Source organism: Choristoneura fumiferana, chromosome 13, assembly GCF_025370935.1.
Source record: "Choristoneura fumiferana chromosome 13, NRCan_CFum_1, whole genome shotgun sequence".
Taxonomy (NCBI): Eukaryota; Metazoa; Arthropoda; class Insecta; order Lepidoptera; family Tortricidae; genus Choristoneura; species Choristoneura fumiferana.
In genome coordinates, this window is record NC_133484.1 from 8,742,477 (window position 1) to 8,755,973 (window position 13,497).

General features: G+C 35.7%; 2 protein-coding genes across 5 annotated transcripts in view; both read right to left on the reverse strand.

The window, feature by feature from the left end:
* Positions 1-330: 330 nt before the first annotated feature.
* On the reverse strand, positions 331-10,527 carry LOC141433985 (angiotensin-converting enzyme-like). Its single transcript, XM_074096167.1, has 11 exons — positions 10,266-10,527; positions 9,124-9,540; positions 8,725-8,886; positions 8,357-8,459; positions 6,576-6,911; positions 5,867-6,113; positions 5,287-5,420; positions 4,429-4,666; positions 2,661-2,759; positions 2,003-2,125; positions 331-900 (listed from the first exon to the last, which is right to left on the reverse strand). Exons 1-11 carry the CDS (start codon positions 10,275-10,277, stop codon positions 522-524), a joined length of 2,250 nt encoding a protein of 749 aa, XP_073952268.1. The 5' UTR covers positions 10,278-10,527; the 3' UTR covers positions 331-521.
* A 708-nt stretch (positions 10,528-11,235) lies between these two features.
* The window catches only part of GstD11 (Glutathione S transferase D11), a 30,469-nt gene continuing 28,207 nt past the window's right edge, over positions 11,236-13,497 (reverse strand). For all 4 annotated transcript variants that reach the window (XM_074096175.1, XM_074096177.1, XM_074096178.1 and 1 more), the window contains 3 exons: positions 13,242-13,383; positions 12,003-12,167; positions 11,236-11,447 (listed from right to left, as the gene is read on the reverse strand). In XM_074096175.1, coding sequence (XP_073952276.1) covers positions 11,307-11,447; positions 12,003-12,167; positions 13,242-13,383 — 448 coding nt within the window. In that variant the 3' untranslated portion in view covers positions 11,236-11,306. The remainder of the gene's footprint in view (positions 11,448-12,002; positions 12,168-13,241; positions 13,384-13,497) is intronic.

The following is a 13,497-nucleotide window of genomic DNA, read 5'->3' on the forward strand; positions in this document are numbered from 1 at the left end:
TGCCAATGCTTCGTCTTCCGATCCGTGGTCGCCACTCGAGGACTTTTCTCCCCTAACGGTTATCTGTACGGTCGTATAAGTCCAGGCTCAAATCCAAATCAAATACTTGAGAGGTCGTAGTTCAAATCAATTTCTCTATGCATACTTATTACGAGCTTGGTAACCGTATGAACGAAAATAAGTTTTCCATCGGTTTCTTGTCACAAATCTATGTGAAAGAACAATGTTATTCCCAATAACGAGTAAATCAATAGACAATATATCTTTAAGGTACAGCAAGGAAGTAACGCTCGCTTGTTGTCAACAGGTACAGGTACAATGAAACAATAATTTCTATGAAACGTTTACATCAATACTGAATTCTCATTTATTGAAACCTACACATACTTAAGTTTACTGCAATACATATGGCATAATTACAAAATACATAATGACAAAATTCTTAAGTAATCTTTACAACTGTCATCGTTATGAACATAGTGCTAGTGTTTTAAGATTTGCTAACGAAATTTTCGTTCTTATCAGACTTTATCTTCCACAATGCCATCTATTTCGTTCGTCTTCCCTTGAGGCACTTCGTTCGTGACTATGTCTAAGGACCCATTCTTACTTAGCCCACAAATGGAGAAAACAGTGTTCCCACTACCACCATGTTTTTTAAGACAGTACATAACTATAATAAGAATAGTGAGACACAACACTATAGCTCCAACTATGATAGGAGCACTTTGATCCATATCGCCGTCGTCTATTTTAGCTAGTTTAACGTTCTCTTCTCTAAGGAAATCTTGTAGAGCTGAGAAGTATTCCAATATGCCTTTTGTTGACAATTCAGTTTCACCTGTCATCGTCTGGAGTACGGTTCTCCAGTCTTCACTTGCCCCCAAGGACATGCCATCACTGCAAATTGAAACAAAATGTAAAAACTAAGGATTAAAAGTGTCTATTTTAGATCGCAGAGTTCATCCAATTTGGAATTGACTAGGTAGCTACTTTTGTCCTTACTTTCATTACTTAGTACCTGGGCGACCGAGCTTTACTCGAGCTAAAACTCGATAATAAACGTTTTCCCAGAGATAAGACCAAGCTAGATCGATTTGTCATCCCCAAAAACCTCCACATACCAAATTTCATCGAAATCGTTGGAGATATTATAAATGCGAACCTAATTATGTCTGTCTGTGCATCTGTTTGCGTTTCTCTGTTTTTTTGTTTGTTAATATTTTGATGCTAAAACCGTTCCGATTTGGTTGAATTGTGGTGGGTAGTTTGAACCCCTGGAAAGGACACAAGATAGCTTTTATCCCAGAAAATTTATTAGCTCCCGCGGTCACGGATAAACGAGTTATTGCCAGAGTCGCGGGCAACAGCTTTCTGACAATAAAAACTGCCAACGATAGATATTTTTTTCAAAATGTTACAAATTGACTTTTACACGACAATCATGCTGAACATATTTTTTTAATGAAATAGAAGTAACTTCAGAGATAGAGCACGAAACTCAATAAATTGGCTTTGAAGTAAATAGTACTTAGATTGTAGTTTAAGTACCTATATCAGTGAGTAAATATTAACATAAAATCCGATACACTAAAAAACCTAGCCCAAAACTAAGCAAAGCTTGACTATAGGTACCTAGTTGCGGAGAAAGAAATACTATTAATATAACCATAAATAAGTAGAACATCAAAACTCAAATACAAATGTTTGTACTCATCACAAAAGCGCACTCTTACCTACAAGGCCGGCAATGCACTTATGACTCTTCTAGTGTTGCAGGTGTCCATGGGCGACGGTAATCGCTTACCATCCGGCGATCCGTTTGCTCGTTTGGCCCCCATTTCATAAAAAAAAACGTCTGCTCGTACCAGACTTCTTACCCGGAATTTCCATGTATATATAGTCAGGGCCACTAATCACTTAGGTTATCTGATCGTCCGTTAGATGTCGTATCTCATCAACCATTGTGCTAATTTTCCTCCTGCTCTAACAACTTCCTTACCTTAGCAGTTTTCCCGCTTCCTTCTGCCCATAGATTGAGCACTCATGTAGTGGCCCCGTGTGATTTGTCTTCATGCATAAAGACAGCAGGATTTGGAACTCCAATACGTGAGACACCAAGTAACTAGGGTAAGAGAAAGTACGTTGAAGTTTTTGTTTTACTGTAGGTCATGAGGTATTGGTGTAAGTATGTTCGATTTGTAGAACTGTGTTGTGTGGAGATATATTTTATGGGACATTATTTGTTGGCCACTGGCTGAGACAAAGCTTCCTTATTGCCTTTGTTTTTTTTGTTTTTTTTTTCTTATTAAAATCTACTAATACTGCGATAGTCTAAAATATTGAGTTTTTTTTTCAGAATTATTTAATTTTGGGTTCTCCTTGCTCAGAATCACGAGCACTATTAATTTGGACGGAGAAAAAAGTGTCCATATTTTTTTGGTCAGTTTTGTGACTTTTTCGTACAGTTAATTATGGGTCGTTACGAAATGGACACAATTTTTTTATGGAAAATTCGGGATCTTTTTTTCTTCGTCAAAAGCAATAGTGCTCGTGATTCTGAGTAAGGAGGACCCAGAATGACCTAATTCTGAAAAACAAAAAATTTTGCACCATTTAAAGTAAAAATGCCCAGGTATCTATGTGATATTATGACTTACGTTATATACTGCACATGAGAAACTACGTGGTACTTCGCAGCAGGGTCTAAATCACTCTCGTTGCGGGGGACCGGTGCGGACACACCAGTTTCCTTCATTCTGTAAATATAAGTTTCTGATCATTTACTGTCTTGTTATGTAACATTCTTATCAGATTTGCACCGTGAAGAATACAGGTAAGTAGGTACTCAGTTCTATCATCTCTAACAAAAACCGCCAAAGAATACCTACAGTTACAAAGTAAGTACTTGGAGTTTTAAACATTGTTGTTTATAATGTTTATAATTCCCTCTTATAAACACTTGTATAATACAGACGCACATCGCATTAGACGGGGATTATTACTGAAGTGCGCACACGCTTGTGCGAAGTATAAACACTTTACTCATTAAAAAAAAGATAGTGTAGTAAAAATATAAGTATATTATATTTCACACTAGCTTTTGCCGGCTTCGCTCGCGCAGAATTAGTATGTAGTTTTTTTTTTTAACCCACAGGCATCATACGTTATTCCGGAATAAAAAGTAGCCTGTATGTTAATCCAGGGTATATTATTACCTGCATGCCAAATAAAGTTTGCATGAAAACCCATTCAGTAGTTTTTGCTTGAAAGAGTAACAAACACCATCCACCCATACAAAATTTCGCCTTTTAAGAGTCGCCAGTACGCTCGCCGCTGATCGCATTTTCATACAAAAATATGGTTCTAATTTACAATCAACCAACTGAAACAAAATAAAACTTTGCGACTATAATGGGAGCAGCTCTTTTGATGTTTACAATTAGTTTTCGTTCATATTCAATGTAACAGAATAAAATCACATCAAATTAAATATAATGACCCGGATAACTCACGTCTTAAATCGAGTTTAGCTCGACATGTTTCGGGCTAATCCGTAGCCCTTCGTCTTCGGAGCAACGCGACTCAGCGGCTGCTGCAACACGCGCACCGAACCGCACCGCGCGCGCGACGAAGGGCTACGGATTAGCCCGAAACATGTCGAGCTAAACTCGATTTAAGACGTGAGTTATCCGGGTCATTATATTTAATATGAGTGAGTCTCACGGTAGTTTCATGTTCAAAATCACATCAATTTTAAGTTTCGTATGGGTATTTATTGTTTTTTTTTTCGTTACATTTTATTTTAACCCAAACTAGTTATAAACTAGTTATAGCTGCTCCCATATAAGTAGTTGCAAAGTTGCGTTTTCATCTGTAGTGCTGCTTGTAAATTAGAACGAAACTACGTTTTTATGGGGACGCGAGCGTACAGGGGACTCTTAATATTAGTGGGAACTTCAATGATTCGCAGTTACGAATATAACTTAAATTTAAATTCGCAGTTAAAAATGTATGAGAAACATTCTCGGTCTTCCAATAAAAAAGAACTAAAACATGCTCGCCTGCGACCTAAAGGCCCTAAAGGTAGGTCGCGGGTTCGAATTGTTTTAGTTCATTGATATGGAGCTCCGCAAAGTAACGCCTGACTCAATTAATTATTCCAATAACTAGGTATACTGAGCGGCATAAAATCTGACCTTCCAATTTATGCAGTAATAGGCAATTTTATATGTAGTGTGGGCCAAATTTTGTGCCGCTGTGTATATTATACTAATACATATAGATTTTAAGGATTACCATATTGACAACTATGGACAACTATACTGTCTTCGATAAATTAATTAGAATATGAAAAGGTTGTGAGAAAATACACATCCCATTTTTTTAGGCACCTCTTTCCAAGAGCCAGATTATGCCCTCCCTTACCTCAGATCCCACCAATGCTGGTTCCAATTTTCGATGCTGCTGTTCCCAAACACGTCCCACCTCCATTTATCCAGCACGTAAGCGTACGCCATTAAAGGGAACTTCTCTAGGGCGACCCACATAAGGTGATTTAAGGAAACCTGTGGGCCAGACTCAACGTTCATGAACATTAGAGTCTTTAAATGGTTTGGCGAGGTCAGTTGTACGGCGACGATGTCTGAGATTGCGTCGTGGAATGCTGGAATAGTAAGTAAAATTTTCGAATTAAGAATAAAAACTCTTTAAAATGTATAAAAGGTGTCAACGCTTTGCCAGAAGAAGAGTTACAAAAGTCGTACTATGAAGTAGTTTTTAATAGCAGAAGTATGTTTTTCGATTAATCCTTTACGAGTATTATCATAATAGGTATTGAGCTACAGTAATTTACTAGTAACAGCTAAATAACGCTTGCAGGTGATTTATTTTACTTTACAATTCTGCTATGTTCAAACAACCATATCAACAGTTGAAATTCTAATTGATCTGAGTGCTATTTTATTAACGTTATATAATTAAAGTACCATAAATTGTTTACCAACATAGCTGTAGGTATAATAGTTCTGTTGTTAATATTATTAGCTGGACGTCATTATTATATAAATTTAGTTTATTAATTAGAGAAAGCCTAAACACGTCAACTTGCAACATAAAGATGGTCTTGATATCTACATCCATTGCGAAGAGGTTATTTTAGTTTAATTGCCCATCAAGCATAAATACATACTTAATTGAATTGAACACAAGTGACGTTTAGATTTGTCACGTTACTTGGCTTTTTGAGTACTGCAGTTAATGGGCCCGGAGTTACCCGTTGCTTACCCGGGTTAGGACCATCTCGGTACAGCGGCGGAAGGTTCCGATAGTGCCTGAAGTATTGCACATGACCGAGCAGTCTCGCAGCTCTGGATAACCCCACAGCTACGTCTGTTATCTTCTCACCGCACCATTTTATCCTGAAAAGGTGTTTATTATGGTTGAATTTACTACTTAAATGTAAAATGTAACGCGGCTCTTTTAAAATCTTTTAAAATAAATGTTGATTTGACTTATAGTAACATACTTGCAGGTAAAATGCAGATTGCGTATAACAGGCGCCATGCTATTTAAAGTAAAACGGTGATATTAAGACACCATGGTTGAGACTAATCTAATCTATGTAAACCTATTTTGTATCACGCATACAACAAATGCAAACCAGAAGACGAAGCATTGATAGGCCTCCCACTTGCTGGACCGACGACATCATGAGACTTGCGGGCAAGCAGTGGATGCAAGTGGCGTGCTGTCGTTTATTGTGACGTTCTAAGGGGGAGCCCTTTGTTCAGCACTGGATGTCTTCCCGCTGATGAAGATGATACAACAATTAATTTAGTACATCATATTCAATAAAAATGCTTACTTATAATTGGTCCCATCACACATATCGTGGCTGGAAGGTAGACAGTTAGCCGTCGCCATGGTCTCTTTGATATCCCGATAAGACTCGCTGGCACTTTCGAAACCAAGAGACTGATGAAAATCGTCGACGGCATCAAATAAATCTCTAGAATGTATGGACTCGTTGCCTAGAAGCTTTGGTCTTATTTGCTCTGGATACGCTGCTACTTTTGGATAAATGGATTGCCATTCTTGTGCCCAGAGGTTTCCTGAAATTTGTATGATAGTGCTTCACAGTGCTATTGCAACAATCATTTCAAGAGGCGTTTAAAATTATATAAAAATAATAAGGACAAAAAGCTAAATATTATTTCCACGTTATATTTCATTACTAATATTAACATTCTTAATTAAATCTATATTATATTACTTAAAAGCAGACCTTACGCGTCGATCATCGTGAAGAATCGGTCATGCTTGATGTGCCTTTCATTTTCTATTGTTGCGTATTGCTCTAGGTGGGTGTGCCAGCTTACAAATAGGACGATATCTATTTAAAGAACAGGAGACAGCTTCCTTTTTGTCACGAATATAACGAGATAATAGAGGACAATCCAATACATGATGCTTTAGATGTTCATAATACATTCCTAATTATACATACACGAAGCTCCAAAATATAATTGATAAAGAAAAGTTTTTGTTTATATCTAAATTATTGGCATACGTACCTAGAATATGTGCCGGTATATAGTTATCGCCGTTTGGCAGATCATTTTTATAAAATTCCTTCAACTTTGCTCTTACATAACTGTGCAGAAGATCGTACAACGGTTTTATTTCCTTCCATATTCTATCAACGCTTTCGACAAAGTTATTGTCCTCGAAAGCATATCGCCACATGTCCCCGGCGTCCGTAAAATTTTCTGATTCAGCCACTCTATTCATTCTGAGCACGTAATCTTTGAAAATAGGACGAATTTTCCTCCCTGTATTGTCTCTATACACTTTCCAGTAATAAGCTAGTTCTTTGGAGTCGTTACTTGTTTTGAAAATCGATATAACATCTGGAATGAGAAAAACTGTCAAATTAACTTAGAGTAATTTTTTATTGTCCTTATTTTTTGATCATTTTAACAACGTGCTTTTTTGATATGGTATTAATGCGAGAAGGGCTTGGATATGATATTAAGAAGAATAATATACATGAAAAACTTAAATTGATTAACGAACTTAAGATTTAGCATGATTTAATAAAAAAATAACTGTCTAAAATAGCTTGAACTTGTGCTACACTGGTCATCTTACATCACAGGATGGAAATTTTCTTCGTCAGGTTCTCATAAAAAGACCATTTACAATAGTATTATAAAATTTACTGAAAATCAATTACAAAAGAGAACTTTTTCGTGTTTTTTACTTTTCCGTACTTTATATATCTACATTAACTGGAGACGATTTTGTCCATGTACCTACTTTTTGACTGAACATAGCCCGCCTTCCAGTACGAGTGGAGCAGACTCCTCCAAATTTTCTCCGCTTAACTCGAAACGATCAACTTCATAAAAAATTAAAAATACAATTCCATGCATTTGCAGTTCATGGAAGTCTATGGGGGAGGCCTATGGCCAACAGTGGACGTCCTATGGCTGATATGATGATGATGATGATGCATTTGATCGTTGGAGTCTACAGTAGAAGGAGGGCGTAAAAGTGTGCTTCCATTGCCGATAAAATGCTAACTTATACCGAGTGTGGCCTGTAATTAATGAGCAAATAATTAAAACATATATCATACCTACTCATCAAACTGAACAACAGCGACTTTTAAAATAATTCGTTTTTTAATGTTTATTACACTTTTAAGTTTATCCGAAGAAGCAATGTAAAACAAAATGCTTGATGTTTATAGCGTGACAGGCGACGTCAGTTGTGTTCTAGGATGGCGTACATTGATAGCAGTATTTAATTTGTATGAAAAAAGGAAAATTCAAAGACTCCTTTATTTTTAAAAGTCGCTGAACTAATGCTGTTCAGTTTGACGAGGACGATCATGTTTTAATTTTTTCCTCGTATTACAGGCCACACCCGGTATGTATGTATACGCAAAAGAAACTACTATTAAATTTCAGACAGTTTAAAATATTTTCATGTAGCCCAGGCATTAGATGCCAGATATATATAGAGCATTTCATATCAAACAAAATCTTTGTAAATATGGATTAAATAAAACCGGTAATAATAAGTATTAGTAGTAAGAACATAACTTTCTTCAGGGATAGTGCAAACCCGCTCATCTTCCTACCATAATGTAAATATCGCGTATCTGCAATATGTGTATTATAGTTTCGCAAGGGATGGTTTTACCTACATATCCGTTTTATTCTAAAAAAATTAGAGTAAACTTTGGCAATGGCTAAATTTGACAGATTTGACGGAATTATTCAATGCCTTAGTTACGCGGATTTGCACTATCCTTGACGCTATGTTTATAATGTAATAAATGACTAACCACTCATAGTTCGTACCGAGTCCTCCGTACATATTGTCGCATTATAGGCACAAACCGAAACTCGACTCCAGATGCGCTGCATTGTGTCTATTTCTTCCCTTTGCTATAAGCATACAAATAACGCAATTAATTTCATTTGAATTTAATTGCTTACTGACTGAGAGAACCATCTGCTGAGATAACAGATTGTCTATACCTGAATTATCTAAAGCCAACCAAATCATTTATCATTCACGTTAGAATATAAAAAATAATTTAGCCTATTAATTTTATATTAAAAATCTCACAAAATGGGTCGCTCAACCACTACCAGGTCATTATTATTTATTACTATTATTTTTATCGGTATGTTATTGATATATTCTCACCTTGCTTTGAGGCATCTGAACGTTTGTTCCTCTTTCTTTAATGATTCGTATTTTCCTGGCAAGTTTTGGATCTTTTGCAATTTTTTCGTCATTCAGATACTTATTTTTTAATACATTCCAATATTGTTTTTTAATTTCATCTTCTTCTGCTGCTATACTCACCTAGAATGGTTATGCAACAGAAATATGTAAATGCAATAAAATTAAGTACGAGTATCAGTAAGTATCTATCTACGTTTGTACTAAAAATTAATGTTCACACTTGTCACATATTGTTAGAAAAAGCATGTTAATATGACACTGTCCTTAATAATTCAACGATGAATTAGCAATAAAATTAACTGTATTACGAGGACAACATAAGCGACTTAATACTATAAGTTAATTAAATTGTTTTACCATTTTATTTTTCTTGATTTCATCATTTATGTTCGTAACATAAGACCACAAGGCTTCTTGCGATGTTTTGCATACTTCTAAACTCAATGTATCCATACTCTCCATGAAACGATCAAGAGTCATATTCTCGCCCTCGATTTCGTGCAACTGTGTTTTAAAATTTTCAACTTCATCATTATTTTTCGTTATCACTGTATTAGGGTCTAGAACCGTTCTCATCGCGTCGTCTAAAAATTTCTTATCTTTTATTTCATCATTGTCAACTTCTTCGTGGCCACTATCATCACCGTCTTCTTCCAGAGTTTTGTTCGATTTCAGTATATTTTTCTCATCCGCTGACATTTCTGATGTCGGATTAGTAGGAAATTGAACGCTTATTGTCATTGGCACTACGAAGGCTACAATGCATGTTAATTGCTGTAACAATTGCATATATCAATGATTCCTGCTAACAATGAGCTCTAGGCGTGTATTAAGTCATGCGACCGTATCGGTAACATAACCTGCAGTTAGATGCATTATAAAGGACTACTGCTGTTAAGGACAGGATGTTGCATAACTCTTAGATATAATCAGGGGGAAGGACACTGATAACATGATATAAGACACAACGGGTCACGTCAATATAATTTAACAATAGGTCTTACATATTGAAATAATGGCCGCATCCTTTCGAGATACTGGAGTGACGACCTTCTGAGCTATTCGTCCTCATCTTACCATACAAATGTTTGTATTTGCATTAATTTTTATCTTTACATGTTTAAATAACTAATTTTGATTATTAATCTTTCATACATTGTATAATATACTTAAATTAACTCTTTATTCAATAAATGTTTTTAATATGTATTACAAAGAATTCCGATACTATGTTAATGAAAGAATAAATCATTTTTTATCACATCATTGTCCGACAAATTGAATCTAAAATAGTCACTGATACCTAACTCGTATTTAACTAGGCTTTTAGTCATTAACACACGTCTTATTCAATGTCAACCATCATTAGAAGAATGCAATCTAACTTATTTTTGATAAACATACTATATAAGAACTGGAAAATATTTTAAGAACTTTAGAAAGACTTCTTGAAGTTTATGATTGATTATCACAAATAAAATAATGATTATAATACGCACATAGAACTGCATCGTGTAAGTAGTCAATCCAAAACGATATCATGAATTTCCAGCACGAAACATCACTACATTTTCTTATCATTCACCAGCGAACGTCGGGACACGACAGCACCTTGTTACTGCACAATGTTTGAGAATTCTGTGAACTGTTTAATCGTTTTGTGGTGGATTTTTCAAATTGGAACAATCGATCGTTATTGTTTTGAAAACGTCAACGGTACGCGGCCGGCCGCGGTCGCCGGCGCATTGTTGTGATGAAATGCCTACCTGCATTCAACAAACTGGCGTATGCGTGCGACCGGACGCTCTGAAATTCGTTGCTCGACGCCCCAGGAGCGGTCCCCCAAAAATGTAATTTGTGGATAAATCTTAACAGTAATAGAAGTCTGTCAAAGAACTCTTATATACACTAAAGGATAAAGGTGTACAACAGAGAAAACCATGTTGACGTAGCAAGCTATAACCGCAATGGATGTTCCATAGCTACCTTATCAGTAACTCACTTAAATTCAAATTTAATACTACATAATATCACTAATGGTATTTTTATTATTAAATATCATTTACTTACCTACAAGTTAGGGGACCTTCACGGGTTTGATAAAAAGTGAACGCCACATCGAGGGCAATTATCCTAGGGCAACTATTGCTATTTGGAAACTTTCAGACGCAAACAATTGATCTAACTTGGTTCTATCTCTAAGAAAACGCGTGTTTTTGAATTTTAGTCGATTTTATTAGTGTAAATTTCGATAAGATCGAATAAGATCGATCTCATCAGTTACATTAATGTTGACCTTGCAAATTTATATCGCTGCGATTAACGTCGGATGTGTCGTATTTTTATTATATTTCTTTTTATTTCTACATTTATTTACATGTACTTCAAAACAGTTGCCTCCTTTTGGTGTTTATATCCCTCTTGTAATGACCTGATCGTAACAAGGAAAAGGGTAATAAGAACACTAAATTATTTTAGTGTACATAAACTATATTTCTATTAAAACATCACATTTGAAGCTATAACTGTTTAGGTGTGAACTAATCTTTCTTCAAGAAAGAAGCAAGGATCTCCGCTCCAGTTTCATCGATCTCTTCATAGTCGTATGGTTCTAGCGTCTTTTTCATTCTGTCGAACCAATTGACAACGTTTTCGTGAGCACTATAATCGTAGCCAAATGCCTGAAAAATTAAAAATCATTTTTAAAATCTTTAAATATCATTATATTTAAAAAAAACTCAAATTGACCTAGACTCAAACTAAGCAAAGATTGTGCTATGCAACGAATACATACTTACTTATATAAATAACTACATAATTAAATACACATTAAACGTCCAAGATCGGAGAACTATGTAACATTCGTATTATTCATACAAATATTTGCCCCGACCGGGGATCGAACCCGAGACGTCAAGCTTCATAGTCAGGTTCTCTAACCACTTGGCTATCTGGTCAACAAAGAAATAAACAATAATAAACAATATTTGAATCGTAATCAAGCATTTGGTTGGTACTTAATCAATACGATGGAAAAATTACACAATTACTAATGTAATAACAAACGAACAGGGCAAGTTCAATAAAAGCTTATTTAAAAAAAAAACACTACACCAACCCACTTTAATTTCATGTATTATCTAACGGTGTCATGTTTTTTGGTTAATGTTAGATATAAGTTTGTTAGATCTAAGTTGAAATGTACCGTTTGTGCCCAAATAAACATTAAAACTTACGTGAATATTCGATAGTGTGACCACAATACTAATGTCAGCGATGGTCATATTGTCACCAGCCACGAATGCTTTGCCATCCAGCATAGTATTAAGCCAACCTAATGCTTCGTCAAATTTGGCTGCTTGCTCTTCATCGTATTCCTCCCCCCGGAACAGCATTGGGATCTGAATAGATTTAAAAAGATAAGCAACCTATTTATAAAACACATTATAGTCTAAACCTAAGCAATTGATTCTCGTTTCTGCCTGGGGCCGCAGTTCTACCCTAACGAAGTAACGAAGGATATACAACAATTGATATAATTTTCATTTGATATATTTCAATTTATCTTATAATCTTAAAAACCAAACTTATTTATATTGTTATTACCTAATTCGATTTGATGTAGGTACTTTGGGTTAGGTTAGGTTAGGTTAATTTTATAAAAAAGTTCAGTGAAGCTCCTATCCTTGGAAATATATCAAATGTTGTAATATCCAGTGAAATCATATCAAACGTTGTTATACTGATCAATACACACCCATTTTGATTTTGCACCTCCGACGCAAAAAGAGGGGTGTTATAAGTTTGACCGCTTTACTTAAGATAGAGTCATTTTACGATAATCCCTCTGATAGTAACCTTCGTCAAATAAATGCTATGGACTTTTTTGCATCATAAGAGCTATCACTAAGTGTCAAAGGGATCGTCGTAAATTGACTCTACTGTAAAACTTGCACTGCACTGCAGTGCTGGAGTACGGAGTTCGTAGTTGGCAACATAGAGCGCTGCTGCCCACTCACACACACCCAATCCCAGTTGCCTTCTGCGATACAAGCGATGAGTCCGTCGTTTTCTAAAAATGGGCACGGCACGGGTACCCTTTGGGTATGAAATGTTAAAAACTAACTTATACGTAAGTATTAATAATTATAATTTTACAAATAAATATTTTATTCATATTTATTTCAAAACTAATGATCCAAGATTCCTTAACATTGTCTTGATATTATTTAGGGGAGAGTAACCTATATTGAACCGGCTCTTAAATTGGACCACTTCTGAATTTCCACCAAACGTTTGTGGCGCTGTCATCGCTTCACTTTTTGTTGCTAGTGTAAATAAATTGTGTAATTTGGTGGAAATACAGAAGTGGTCCAATTTAAGCGCCTGTTCAATAAAGGTTACTCTCCCCTACTGTCAGATGACATTAGGACAAGTTCTTAAATTGAAATAATATGTATAGTAAATAAACTTACATAAAGATTAAAGTAGCGGAGATACAACGTCCCAAGGTCGAAGTTAAGCCGAGCATCGACAACGGCCCGCAATCTAGGATTTTTGGGGTACAGAGAGTCATCCCGGCCGTACGCGTTCACCAAATAGGATAGTATAGCACGACTGGAATACGCAAGATTGTAAATTATTAATCACTAGTGTTTACACACGGCTTCGCACGCGTAAATCATAAGATCCAGCAATTGAATTTTAATTCCTGGGTTTTAATAAATTCCC

What these genes read in the sequence shown, in the direction of transcription:
- LOC141433985 (XM_074096167.1), bottom strand. An exon ending in TGTGATGGGACCAATTATAA is followed by an intron (nt 5,421 to 5,866) that starts GTAAGCATTTTT and finishes ACACCTTTTCAG; the next exon opens with GATAAAATGGTGCGGTGAGA. An exon ending in TCTCATGTGCAGTATATAAC is followed by an intron (nt 2,126 to 2,660) that starts GTAAGTCATAAT and finishes CTCTTACCCTAG; the next exon opens with TTACTTGGTGTCTCACGTAT.